This window comes from Notolepis coatsorum (genome assembly GCF_963971535.1).
Source record: "Notolepis coatsorum genome assembly, chromosome: 13".
In the NCBI taxonomy this organism is placed as follows: Eukaryota; Metazoa; Chordata; class Actinopteri; order Aulopiformes; family Paralepididae; genus Notolepis; species Notolepis coatsorum.
The window spans coordinates 55,918,742-55,931,274 of NC_140177.1; the positions used below are offsets into that span (position 1 = coordinate 55,918,742).

The 12,533-nt window shown below is 43.0% G+C and overlaps 1 protein-coding gene across 1 annotated transcript in view; it reads left to right on the plus strand.

Moving 5' to 3' along the window:
- LOC311239365 (adenylate cyclase type 1-like) overlaps positions 1 to 12,161 on the plus strand; it is a gene marked incomplete at both ends in the record, with an annotated part of 247,961 nt that extends 235,800 nt beyond the window's left edge. The window contains 7 exon segments of the mRNA XM_084327672.1: positions 6,312 to 6,456; positions 6,459 to 6,460; positions 6,717 to 6,863; positions 7,374 to 7,472; positions 7,653 to 7,767; positions 8,061 to 8,185; positions 11,760 to 12,161. Of these exon segments, the coding sequence (XP_084183798.1) occupies positions 6,312 to 6,456; positions 6,459 to 6,460; positions 6,717 to 6,863; positions 7,374 to 7,472; positions 7,653 to 7,767; positions 8,061 to 8,185; positions 11,760 to 12,161 (1,035 nt within the window).
- Between the last annotated feature and the right edge of the window lie 372 nt (positions 12,162 to 12,533).

A 12,533-nucleotide genomic window follows, 5' to 3' on the forward strand; every position in this document is an offset into this window, starting at 1 on the left:
ATTTAAGTATTGTTTTGAAAAAGACAATTTTGTCTTCATCAGCCATGCCGTCAGCCAGGTTGTGTGTCCACATGTGCGAGGCTTGTGGCTACCTAACATATACTTAGTGGTAGAGAAACAGAGAAAATAGTATAAAACCTGTATACGTTCATGTGATAACATGTCCAGGAATTCAATTCATTGCATGATGAGACCACAACACACACTTTTATAAGCTAAAAGTCTGTTTCAGACTCATGCATGGGATAACATAATAGGCCTAGCCTACAACCAGGAACCAGCAGCAAAGGGAGGGCTAGCTAGGTAGCTTACTGCTTAGCATGCGTGATGTGTATGCTAGCTAGCATCCAGCTTTGTTATGGTAACGTTACGCCCACTTTTGAATGATCAAATCAAATCCTTTCTATACATCCAATCATAGGCGTAGTTTTATATAGGGACACTAGGGACTAGGGGTGTAACGATGCATCGATTAAACGAAATGCATCGATTCGTATGTGTTAGAATCAATGCATCGATTTGAATATGTTAGAATAGATTATAATCGAAATTAATCTAAATAAAAAAGAAATGTTTTTTTTTTAATGTTTTTTTTCTTCTTTTTTCTATTGTTTTTATTGACCTATAGTCCATTCATGCTGAGTGAATCAGTTCCCCCAGCCACATTTGTGTATTCAAAAAAATTTGGGGAATTAACTGATAGAAAATGTATTGAAAATTAATCGAATCGAATCAAATTGTGGTCAAATGAAGAGATTTCATGATGCATTGAATCGTTGCCTGAATAATCGTAATCGAAATTAATCGTTGTGAGGTCGCATCGTTACACCCCTACTAGGGACATGTCCCTACCTAAGCCACTGAAACACAAATTGTCCCTACCAAAAAAAAATTGCAGAATGAAAACTGTAGTTTTAGTATTATAATTCCCAACATTGCCATCTTGCAAAACAGCCTTTTTATCTTTTGCGAAAGTGTAGGTTGACAGCTCCATCAAGAACCTATCAGCAAGCTATCCTATTATCTGTAACAACCAATCAACAACCTGGACTTTCCGCCCTCCTTCCCTCTATCCCAGTGAGTGCCTCACAAGCTCTGTCACAGCCGCCCACTCATTGGTCACGTTACTCAACTTTCATGAGCGCTTCATCAGCGACAGAGGGAATTTAGATTTGGTATTGTTTTTTGGACCCAATTTGTACGCAGCAACTGCACATGTGGGCCGAATGCATCAGTTCAGGAGGTTAATTAAAGAACCAGTCATCAGGATCATCTGATGCTCTTTGTAGCTCAAGAAACTATTTACGCTCAAATTAGTGCAAAAGAAATGTCTGCTCGCACACTTCATGCACTTGCATATTAACACATTGAGTGCCACGCCCCTTTGACCATAATGGGCTAGAGTGCCAGTAAGGAAGTCAATGGGAGGTCGGGGAAATTTGTGAAGGCTTAAACTATATCTTAAATTATGGCTATGTGTCTAAAACACCCCTCGCTTATCAATGACTTGCTTGCAGTCAACATGTATGAAACGGATTGTTTTTTCATTGATACCTTTCCGTTTTATACCGTTTTGAATACGAGTATAGTTTTGGAGAGTTCTAGTAATTCCAGAGAAATTCCACGATAATAGCTCTTTAGTGGAATACACAAAACACGTTGTAATTTTTCGGCTGATTTATGAATAGTTTTCAAATAAACGCTAGATTATCGATAGTATATTTGTGTACTTATGCACGCTAGAGAAGCGGGCTGAAAAATCTATTATCCATGACCTGGTCAGCGCTAACGTCATACACACACACACACACACACACACACACACACACACACACACACACACACACACACACACACACACACACACACACACACACACACACACACACACACACACACACACACACACACACACACACACACACACACACACACACACAGGGAGCGAAATTAACTTTTTGACTCACCGGCCAGTGGCGGGTAGATGGGAAGAATCTACCCGCCAAGCATATTTCTTACCTGCCAACTTTTTTTTGATAAAAAAAAATTATTATTATTTTATATATATTTTTTTTTAATAATATATATATATTATATAATCATACTTGTGATTGTGTTATCTGCGAGACATCGCCACCTCGCTGTCTGCAAACAGCTCCACTGTCTGTGTGTATACTCGAGTGGCCTCCAGCTCCAGTAAGGATTCTCCGGCGCTGCAGCTGTACCCTAAACGCTACATTCAGCATGCAAAAGGATTCTCCTGAGCTACAGCTGGACCCTATTCAACAGCGATGTAAGCCAGGGACTCGAATACGCATGTTGTTGTTGTAGGACATTGATGTCAGGAGCTTTCTGTAGCTACTGCTGGATGGCGTTGGGACAACGCCTCAGTGAACTATTTAGTTTACTGCGACATTTCGTAGTGACTAGTGAGCTACCTAGCCAACGGAGGTATTATGCACTGGACTATTGCATTTGTTGATGTCGGGAGCTATCCGTAGCTAGCCGGCTGGATAACGTTACACAATGCCTCATGTATTAAACTAAGTGAATAGTTGACTGGGTCATTTTGTAACGGTAGCTAACGTTATCGCCACCACGCAACAAGTCAAAATGCTCGCTATCTGCAAACAGCTCCACTGTCTGTGTGTATACTCGAGTAGCCTCCAGCTCCAGCAAGGATTCTCCGGCGCTGCAGCTGGACCCTACTGGAGCTAACGTGTACTAGGTAGCTACCTATCCAACGGAGGTATTATGCACTACTAGACTTGCTGGAGCATTTGTTGCTATCAGTAGCTAGCCGGCTAGATAACGGACAATGCCTCAGTATTAAACTAAAAGTGAATAGTTGACTGGGTCATTTTGTAACGGTAGCTAACGTTAGAGCAGTCAGCAGACTGCCCGGCCCGACTCTAGCCTCTCTGTTTACATGGGGTTGGGAGGGGCTGGAGGAGGGAGGAGCAGCGCGTTGCATGTCTGTGTGCTTGAGACAGCGAGTGAGAACTCCGCTAAGAATTGGATCATGTTATTCGATCGGTTTTCACATGACTATTTCGTTGCCCGCCACATGGCGGACAGACCTCTCAGTCCCACCCGCCAAATGTAAAATCTGCCCGCAAATGGCGCTTGGCGGGCTTTAATTTCGCTCCCTGCCCACACACACACACACACACACACACACACACACACACACACACACACACACACACACACACACACACACACACACACACACACACACTGATGGCTGACAAACATCTGATTAACCCAATACTGGTAAAATAGCTTCCTTACCTCACATCAGATGTTCTGCAAAAAGATTAATCCAATTCCTGATCGTCATTCCAAATATTGATCGCATTTATTAATACAACGTTATAGTCCAAAACACATAATCGAAAGCTGCTCCCAGCCTCCCCAGTGAATGTGGTAACAGATACTGCTTGCCAGAGAAGGGAAAACCCCAGACCGGACTTTTTTTCTGATGCACATGCCCACCCAATCCAATCCAATGATGTGCCATACCATCCGGGAGACGATAGGCGGCGGTATTTGCCCTTTTCGAGCTCAGACCCATTCCCAATGATAACGTCAGGCTGGATGAATGCATACCGCCCCAATAGGTCCACGGAGGACGCCATAGCCCATGTGCTGCACACAGCAGCATCACACCTGGACAAGAGGCAGGGGAACTATGTGAGAATGCTATTCATCGACTACAGCTCGGCATTCAATACCATAGTCCCCTCCATACTCATAGCCAAGCTCAGGGACCTGGGCTTGAACTATGACCTCTGCCAGTGGGTCTTGGACTTCCTGACTGGCAGACCCCAGGTGGTGAGAGCAGGCAACTGCACCTCCTCATCCATCACCCTCAACATAGGGGCCCCCCAGGGCTGTGTTCTGAGTCCCCTCCTCTACTCCCTGTACACACACGACTGTGTGGCTCAGCGGAGTAGCAATACAATCATCAAATTTGCTGACGACACAGTGGTGGTGGGCCTGATCTCTGCCAACGACGAGAGGGCCTACCTGGAAGAGGTCAAGGTCCTGGCGGGATGGTGCCAGGAAAACAGCCTCTCCCTGAACGTCAGCAAAACAAAGGAGATGATTGTGGACTTCAGGAGGTCGGGGGTCAAGGACTACAGCCCCCTCAGCATCGACGGGGCACCGGTTGAGAGAGTCAACAGCTTTAAGTACCTCGGAGCCTACATATCCGAGGACTTGACATGGACCACACACATTGACAGTGTTGTGAAGAAGGCACGACAACGCCTCTACTTCCTCAGGCGCCTAAGGAAGTTCCAAGTCAGTCAGAAGATCCTTAAGAACTTCTACTCATGTACAATAGAGAGCATCTTGACCGGCAACATCACCTCCTGGTTTGGGAATAGCACTGCACAAGACCGAAGCAGACTACAAAGAGTGACACGTTCAGCCGAACGCACAATTGGAGGGGGGCTCCCCACCCTCCAGAACATTTACAACAAGCGTTGCAAGGGCAAGGCTAAGAGAATCATTAAAGACTCCAGTCACCCGAACAACTGCCTCTTTGAACTGCTGCGGTCAGGCAAGCGATACCGGAGTCTCAAGGCGAGCACAGAAAGACTCAGAAGAAGCTTCTATCCCCAGGCCATCAGGCTGCTAAACGAACAATGAACACTACACAACAACAACCACCAAACGCACATAGCACACACATCCACACGCACACACTCACTTTAAACAAACACACTGGAGCACCCACTCCACACACTTTATAGCACACACCCACTTTAAACAAACACACTGTAGCACCCACTCCCCACACTTTATATTTATTGATGAAGGATTGCACTACAACTCGTACACCTTACTGTAAATTGTACCTAAATTGCACCTCATCCCATTTCTGCTTTGCACTATATAGTACTGTACATTAGTACACTGCATAGTATTGTATATTATATGGTAACTCAGAACATTGTACATATGTCTATACCGAACACTGTGACCTCATTTTCTTCTTCTAAACTACATGCTATACTATGTTATTTGATACTATCTTGTCTAGCACAGTCTCTGGAGCGTAACAGTAAGAAGCATTTTGTATGAAAGTATTCTGTACTTCTGTATGACAACTATTAAAGAAACTTGAAACTTGAATGAAAAATGTATGGATATTGCTAATAAAAGCAAAAACGAGAAAAACACAAGAAAACTCATCATTGGTACTCAACGCATGGCGAGTTAACACGACTAATCTCGTCGTTGGCACTCAATGTGTTAAGTGTCCCTACCAAAGCTCAAATCAAACCTATGCCCCTGCACCCTATTCAAAGTTATTGCCGCATATTTCTTTCAAACTAATTTGGTCGCAGATGTCCAGATTTGGTACAGTTATAAGGCACTTGGGTGACGTCTGAACTGTTTTGCAAGCTGTGACATACAGACTTTTAGAGTAATCTCGGTGTGTAGCTCAGCTTACGTAATGTTCCATGGGTCAGACATGTCGGGCTACAATCTGTGTGTAGAGCATTGTTGTGTAGCTGTAGTAGGTGACAGAAGTGTGTAGAAAACATTACCATCTGCCATGGCCATGGCGGTGTGACCAGTTGATTAGGTTAATGTTCAGGGAGTATTATTGCCCAGGCAGTTGGCAGCCAGTCATCTGCTTTTTGGCTAAATGTGATGGCAATTGACTTGTTTTGGCTTATATACCTCAGATCAACCCACCTCGTGCTTGGAGTGCTTGGCTGTTTTTAGCAGGGCTGAGCTGCTAATTGCTGCCTGTAATGAAAGTGTAACTCCACTGCATGGTCTGTGGCAGTGTTTTTCAACGTGTGGGCCAAGTCTCAAGTTTATTGAAAAATTACGACATGCTGTGGGCTATAATAGCTAAGCAGTCTAAAAGCAGGATGCATTTTGTCCTATTAGCAGGGCCGTTTCTTGCTATATGCAGACTACATGGTTGCCATCAAGGGGCCTCTCTGTTTGTTTTTTTCTTTTTTTTGTATAGGAAGTAGAATGTGGAACCAAAACAAACAAACAAGAAAAGATTAATAAAATAGATGTTAGCTAGTTAACTTGATATTGTAGCATCTTGAGATAGGGGTGCCCCTAAACAACATTTTTACATAGGGCCCCAAACAAAACAAAAAACTGCCCTGCCTATATTAGCCCAAAAAAATCTGGCAAACACATTTGGGGTTGTAAGAATATTTATCCTAAAAATATTGGTCCCCTGAAAGGTCTTTTACTGACCCCTTGTGGTGAAAATAGATAACTGTCTCTGAGTCTCTCTCTCTCTGTGTTGTGCATTGCGCTGTTAGGCGGAGGAGGAGAGGGATGGTATGGAGAAGGTGAAGCTGGACAACAGGAGGATTCTCTTCAACCTTCTACCAGTACATGTGGCTCAACACTTCCTACTGTCTAACCCCAGAAACATGGTAAGACTTACTCACAGGCAGACAGGCAAAAGGTGAAAAACATCAAAAGACATCAATACAGTTTCATACTGTCCCATGAAGCATCATTAACATCTACAATATGCAACCCTTGCCCTACTATTGTACTAATTATCGTGTATGGCTATCAGTGCCTGTTATTAATAATCAGTCAAGCGTTGTTGAATATTTGACATAGCTGACAGAAAGTTAGTGTAGAGTATGCTACTAAGTGGATTGGGTTAATTATACTAATTTGTTGGGTTTCTTGGGATTCTTTTTTCTCATTAGGATCTATACTACCAGTCGTACGCACAAGTGGGTGTCCTGTTTGCCTCGATCCCAAACTTCAATGATTTCTACATCGAGTTGGACGGCAACAATATGGGAGTGGAGTGTTTGAGACTTTTGAATGAGATCATAGCTGACTTTGATGAGGTAACCCTCCCTGAGGCTTCTTGTAGTGCACTTTTCCTTGTGTACTTTGAGTTTGCTCTGAGGTTAAAGCCCCAATCACCATTACCATATAAATGTGGGGTATCATATATAATTATTCTTTATATAATTCTATTCTATTATAATTGTATTCACTTATATTCTTGAAGAGTTTAATTTGCATGAATAAGCTTTTTGGAACTTCTGTAACTTATTGTGAATCTGAATATAGGTCTGTTTTACTTTTACAAACGTAACCAAAACGATTGCGGCCACAAAATACAGCAAATGCAATTGGAAACTCAGAATGACCTGTTAGTGTTGGTCAACAGCTCAGTCAATGTCTCCATTCCTACTTTTCCTTTATTTTTATTTTTGGTGGTGGGGTGGTGGCTACCCATTTGTGAACATGATGTGGCCTTTTTTTATTATTATTATTATTTATTTTTGACATATAGGCTACACAATAACTTGTTATTTTGTATGTTGTTCTATGGCTCTATTTATTGGCAGCTCATGGATAAAGTGTGCTACAAGGACATAGAGAAGATCAAGACCATTGGCAGTACTTACATGGCAGCTGTGGGTCTTGTTCCTACGATTGGTACAAAGGTTAGTGCATCACTCTGTGTGTCGTATGCATGTCCAAGCATGTTCAGAAAGATGGAAGTACATAAACCGCTATCTACACTGAAAAAAATCCCAACCCGAGCATGACATAAGAGCAAAATGGCCGCTGTGTCAGTATGGTCAATTGAGTGAAATCTCTCTTAATTTACTTTCCCTCTTTAGGCCAAAAAGTCAGTTTATGATCATCTGAGCACAGTAGCAGACTATGCCATTGAGATGTTTGATGTTCTGGATGAAATCAACTATCAGTCTTACAACGACTTTGTCTTGAGAGTGGGTAAGTGTATCCAGTGAGGTTGCCCACCCATTTGCAAAGCCACATGTAGGACGAGTAGATTCAATATGTCAAAATTAAATAAAAAACTTCAATTGTATTCAATTAAAAAAAGAAAAGGCTAATATTGTATTTCATTTTATTCATCCCTGTCTAAAACAATTTGGAGGGCCCTATTTAGGATGGCTCTATAGCATGAAGTACAGTAAACCATAATGTGAAAATATTAACCCCAATGTTGCAATATTCTTCATGTGTTTAACATATATACTGTAACTGTGTGGTGGTCTGTGCAGGGATTAATGTGGGACCAGTGGTGGCAGGAGTCATTGGGGCCAGGAGGCCTCAGTATGATATCTGGGGGAACACGGTCAACGTGGCCAGCCGGATGGACAGCACCGGTGTTCCTGGAAAGATACAGGTACTGACATCCCCTTTATATTCTACCCTTGACATCATTAACTTATGGTACCAACAACCTAGTGGAAAAAAGGTCAACTAGTCCCCCGAGACACAGTTTAGACCCACACCTCTGGAACCACAGAGCCTACTAGTCTCAGATCAGATCCCACCAGAACCTTCTCTCCTGTGTCTCCCCTATTATGTCTCCCGGTCAGCCCCCCTACTGTCTCAATGAAGATGAAAAGTACACAAACGGGAGTGGACTACTTGATACAGTAACAGAGTTTGACATTACCCCTGTTTGGTAACACTTTTGTTAGGGTTTGTAACCGACCCCAAGCGCAACGGCACAGAGAGAGTTGTTTCAGAGTTAGCCAAAGCAAGGGCGTATTTATTCTCAGAGTCACAAGATAGAATTAGGTTGAGCAACAGAACAAACGGGGAATCTGGCATGTGAAGAATGTTGCGGCTCTGCAGATTCTCCCAGTAGGTGGTGGTGAGGAATTAGCTTGTGACGTCTGAGCCGCTCTGCAGATCCTCCCAGCATACACTCCAGGTGGAAACGGAGGGAGAGAGAGAAATCCCAGTTAGCCCAGCGCACAACAGAAACAGAGAGGTGACTGATCCAAATGAATATCCAAGTGACTTGATCTTCGGTGTGATACACACAGTTAGCAGAGTCCAGAGAAAAAACAATACGGTAATCCAAAGTGTAAATCCAACAACAAAAATTAGGTGAGAACAGTATAACAAAAACGGGATCTCTTCGGTGTTTCACAAACACACAAAAAACGGGTGATCCAAAAGAACTGTTTCCAAAAACTCACCAGAGCGCAACGCGTAAAGCGGGCAGATAAACGAGGCGCAGCTTCGTACGGGGAATCAGGTTCTCCACAGGGATACTTCACGAAAGTCCTGGGGAGCAACAGACAGGGAACAGCGACGGGAAAGAAAGGCAGATGCAGGGAATATTCAAAACGATCCAACATCGATACTAGGGGAATCAGGGTATATAAAGCCACAGGGCGCTGATGACAAGCTGTGACAGCTGCGGGATGAAATTGATCATTGCTCCAGAAGCGTGTGGTGGGAAGAGCACCAATCAACACGGCATCTTACAGGAAAGAAGCGTGTGGCGGGGAATGCAATTAATTAACAAAATACCTTAAAGGAACGGAGCGAGTGGGTGGGGAGCGGACCAAACCTCACAACTTTACAATATGGGTACATTATTAACATAGTTAATACAGTAATAAGTATGAATTAACAGGTAACTAATGCCTCTAGTAATAATTTACTAATGGTGTGCATTTAAATAAATGTTCGTTTTTATATTATTCAATATTTTATAAAGATGTTAGTTTATGTTGTAATTGTAAAGTTGAAAACACGTATCCCTTAACACTTTCAGTGCCCAGCAGGGGGCGCACATTTAGTGCTTGAATGCCCACCATCCACTGCAATGTTAGCATTAATATCGCCTACTCTATGTTTTAAATTATGGCTATGTGTCTAATCTGCCCGTCGCATTATCAATGACTCATTTCCAGTCAACATTGTCGAAGCGGATTGTTTTTTTATCGGTTCATTTCCGTTTTATAGCATTTTGAAAAGCCCTCGTTTTCACGGAAAAATGTAAGATTCCATGATAATTGCCCTGTACTGTAATATTCTAGAACGTTGTAATTATTTGGCCTATTTATGAATAGTTTTCAAATAAACGCTAGATTATCGATAGTATATGTGTACGTGTGCACGCTGGTGCCGCGCGCTGAAAATCGATTCTCTCAGTTCCTGATCGATCTTACAGTCAAACAGCCATATCACATTATAGGGGAAAAGCTTATATCTCTGTGAAAACGGGTCTGATTATCCTAAGACTGGTAAAATAGATTCCTTACCTGAGATCAGATGGTATCCAAATGGATTATTCCAATTCCTGATCGCCATTCCAAAAATCGATCATTTTATTGATCCCACGCGTATACTGCTAAACACATACACGCTGTGGTGAGGGTCCAGAATGAATCTGATCGGCTCCGGTTACATGCGTGAGAAGTAAAATGTGGATTCCGGAGTTTTTTTTTCTCATCCATTTTCATCAAGTCCAATCCAAAATGGTGCATTACCATCTGGGAGACGATAGGGGGTGCTTTTTTCACATCTGAGCGCCTGGCAGGGCAGGATTACCAACGGTAGACTCGGTTGATGAAATATGAATTCAGATCGCTAATAAAAAAAAAATCCGAGAATTCTCCTGATGGGCATTCAACCCGCAGGCTGATAACCCGAGAAATCTTGTGATGGGCATTCAATGTGTTAAGGAAAATGCAGTTCTCATAAGCATTACTTATAAGCTTAATTAGACATTAATTAATGGTCTTTGTGACACTTATTGTATAGTTGAAAACATGTACTGTATCCCTTAAGTGACACTAATAATAACAGTAATAATAATAATAATAACAATAATAATACATAAATGAATACCTTAGTTAGCATGCTCACCATTAGCTAATGATTACTAGAGGCATTAGTTAACTGTTAACTCAATCAGCGCCAGAGGTCGCTGTGTACCGTGTGGTAAGAAGGCCACCGCTTTAAAGAATAGGGATACATGGCGGTGTTTGCAGGGCTCAAACTATATTAAATATCATAGCTATGGATATAATACTATTGCCCATTTGACATCAAGTATCTATCGTTCAATTTGTGAAAAAGAAATAATTTTTTCATCCATACATTCCCATTTTATATCGTGGTGAATATGAGTATAGTTTTAGAGTAATCCTGTCTAATCCCAGAAAACTACACTATGCAGCGTTTCTCGCCTGTATAAACAATCAATCTGAAATCAACGCTATATTATCGGTATTATGTTTCATCATGAATGCATGAAAGGGGGTGGGGGGTTCCTATGCTTTGATTGTCACCAACAGAATACGTTACACACACACATTACACACATACGCTCGGGTCGCGGTGAATGGATTCTTGGATCAACGCAAGATTGATAACATATAGCCCTTACCTTGACTAGGATGTACTGCAAAAAGAAAAAAATTATATTCCAATTATCTGATTGCCATTCCAAGTATTGATGTCGATCGTGTTGCCACATGTGCTTGATTCTCCTCAATCCATGTGTTATAAACGCTTGTCCTGCCCGACAAGGAAAACCCGGCCCGGACTTTTTAAATCGACGCACATACCAAGCCAGAGAGTTTCAAAGGATGTGCAATACCGGCCGCAAAGGCGGCAGGTGGCGGTATTGGACGTTTGCGATCTCAGACTAATTCCCAATGATAACACAGGCTCCCTCGATGGATTATGAATGGGAATATCGAATAAAAGAAATAACGATAGAAAACCCGACTTTTCTCAGGTTTGGCGCTCAAGCGTCGGCAAGTTAACCCGACTTTATTCGTGAGTGGCATCCAAAGAGTTAATGAATGATTATTACTGTATTAACTCATGTTAATTAATGTACCCTTATTACATTATTATGTCCATAATTATGTTTTTTATTTTATTTTTTTATGTAAATGTTCCCCACATACAATCAAAGTGTTCTTCCTCCTCCGTCCGATCAGGTGACGGAGGAAGTGTACCGCCTGCTGAACCACAACTATGACCTGGTGTGCCGGGGGAAGGTCAGTGTCAAGGGCAAGGGAGAAATGCTCACCTACTTCCTGGAGGGTAAAGTCCACTGCTTGGGCGCCGTCACCACTTCTTCGGTGATGCGCTCCGCCAGCCTGGCCCGCCGGATACACTCCTGTGGCAAGGCCAGCGTCCAGACCAACCTCGTCGGAGGCTCGTCCATAGCCAGCCTGAGCGTTCACGCCAGCATGATGGGCAGCACTGTCCAGATGGCCACCGCCAACAGCAGCGGCAACAGCCAAGTGACGTGCCTGCCCTCCTCCTGTGTGCCCACCGTGAAGGAGGAGGAGGTGCTAGAGGTCACACAGATCGGGATCGAGGGCGTAGCGGTGTAGTAAAGGCCCACGGGGTAAACAACACTATAAATTCAAACATAGCTGGAACAAAAGAAAGAGAGAGAGAGAGAGCTTGAGAGCTTGAGAGAGAGAAAAAAACACCCACCCGGAGCGACACGCGAGAGGGGGAACGTCGAGGAATTCCCTGTGGATCCGAGGCTCCTGGTGCGACCAATAGCTCATCCAGAACATGGGCTTCCCGGGTCCAGGGATGGCCATGTTGGAATGTGGATGCTGTAATGAAGTTTTCACTTACACTGCGTGCTTTGAAGAGACAATAACATTAGTATTAAATGAAGAAGACAGTCACCCTGAATCTCAATTTTTTTTGTGCATTTTCACACAAGCTAATTGGGTTTGTGGGCTAACTTG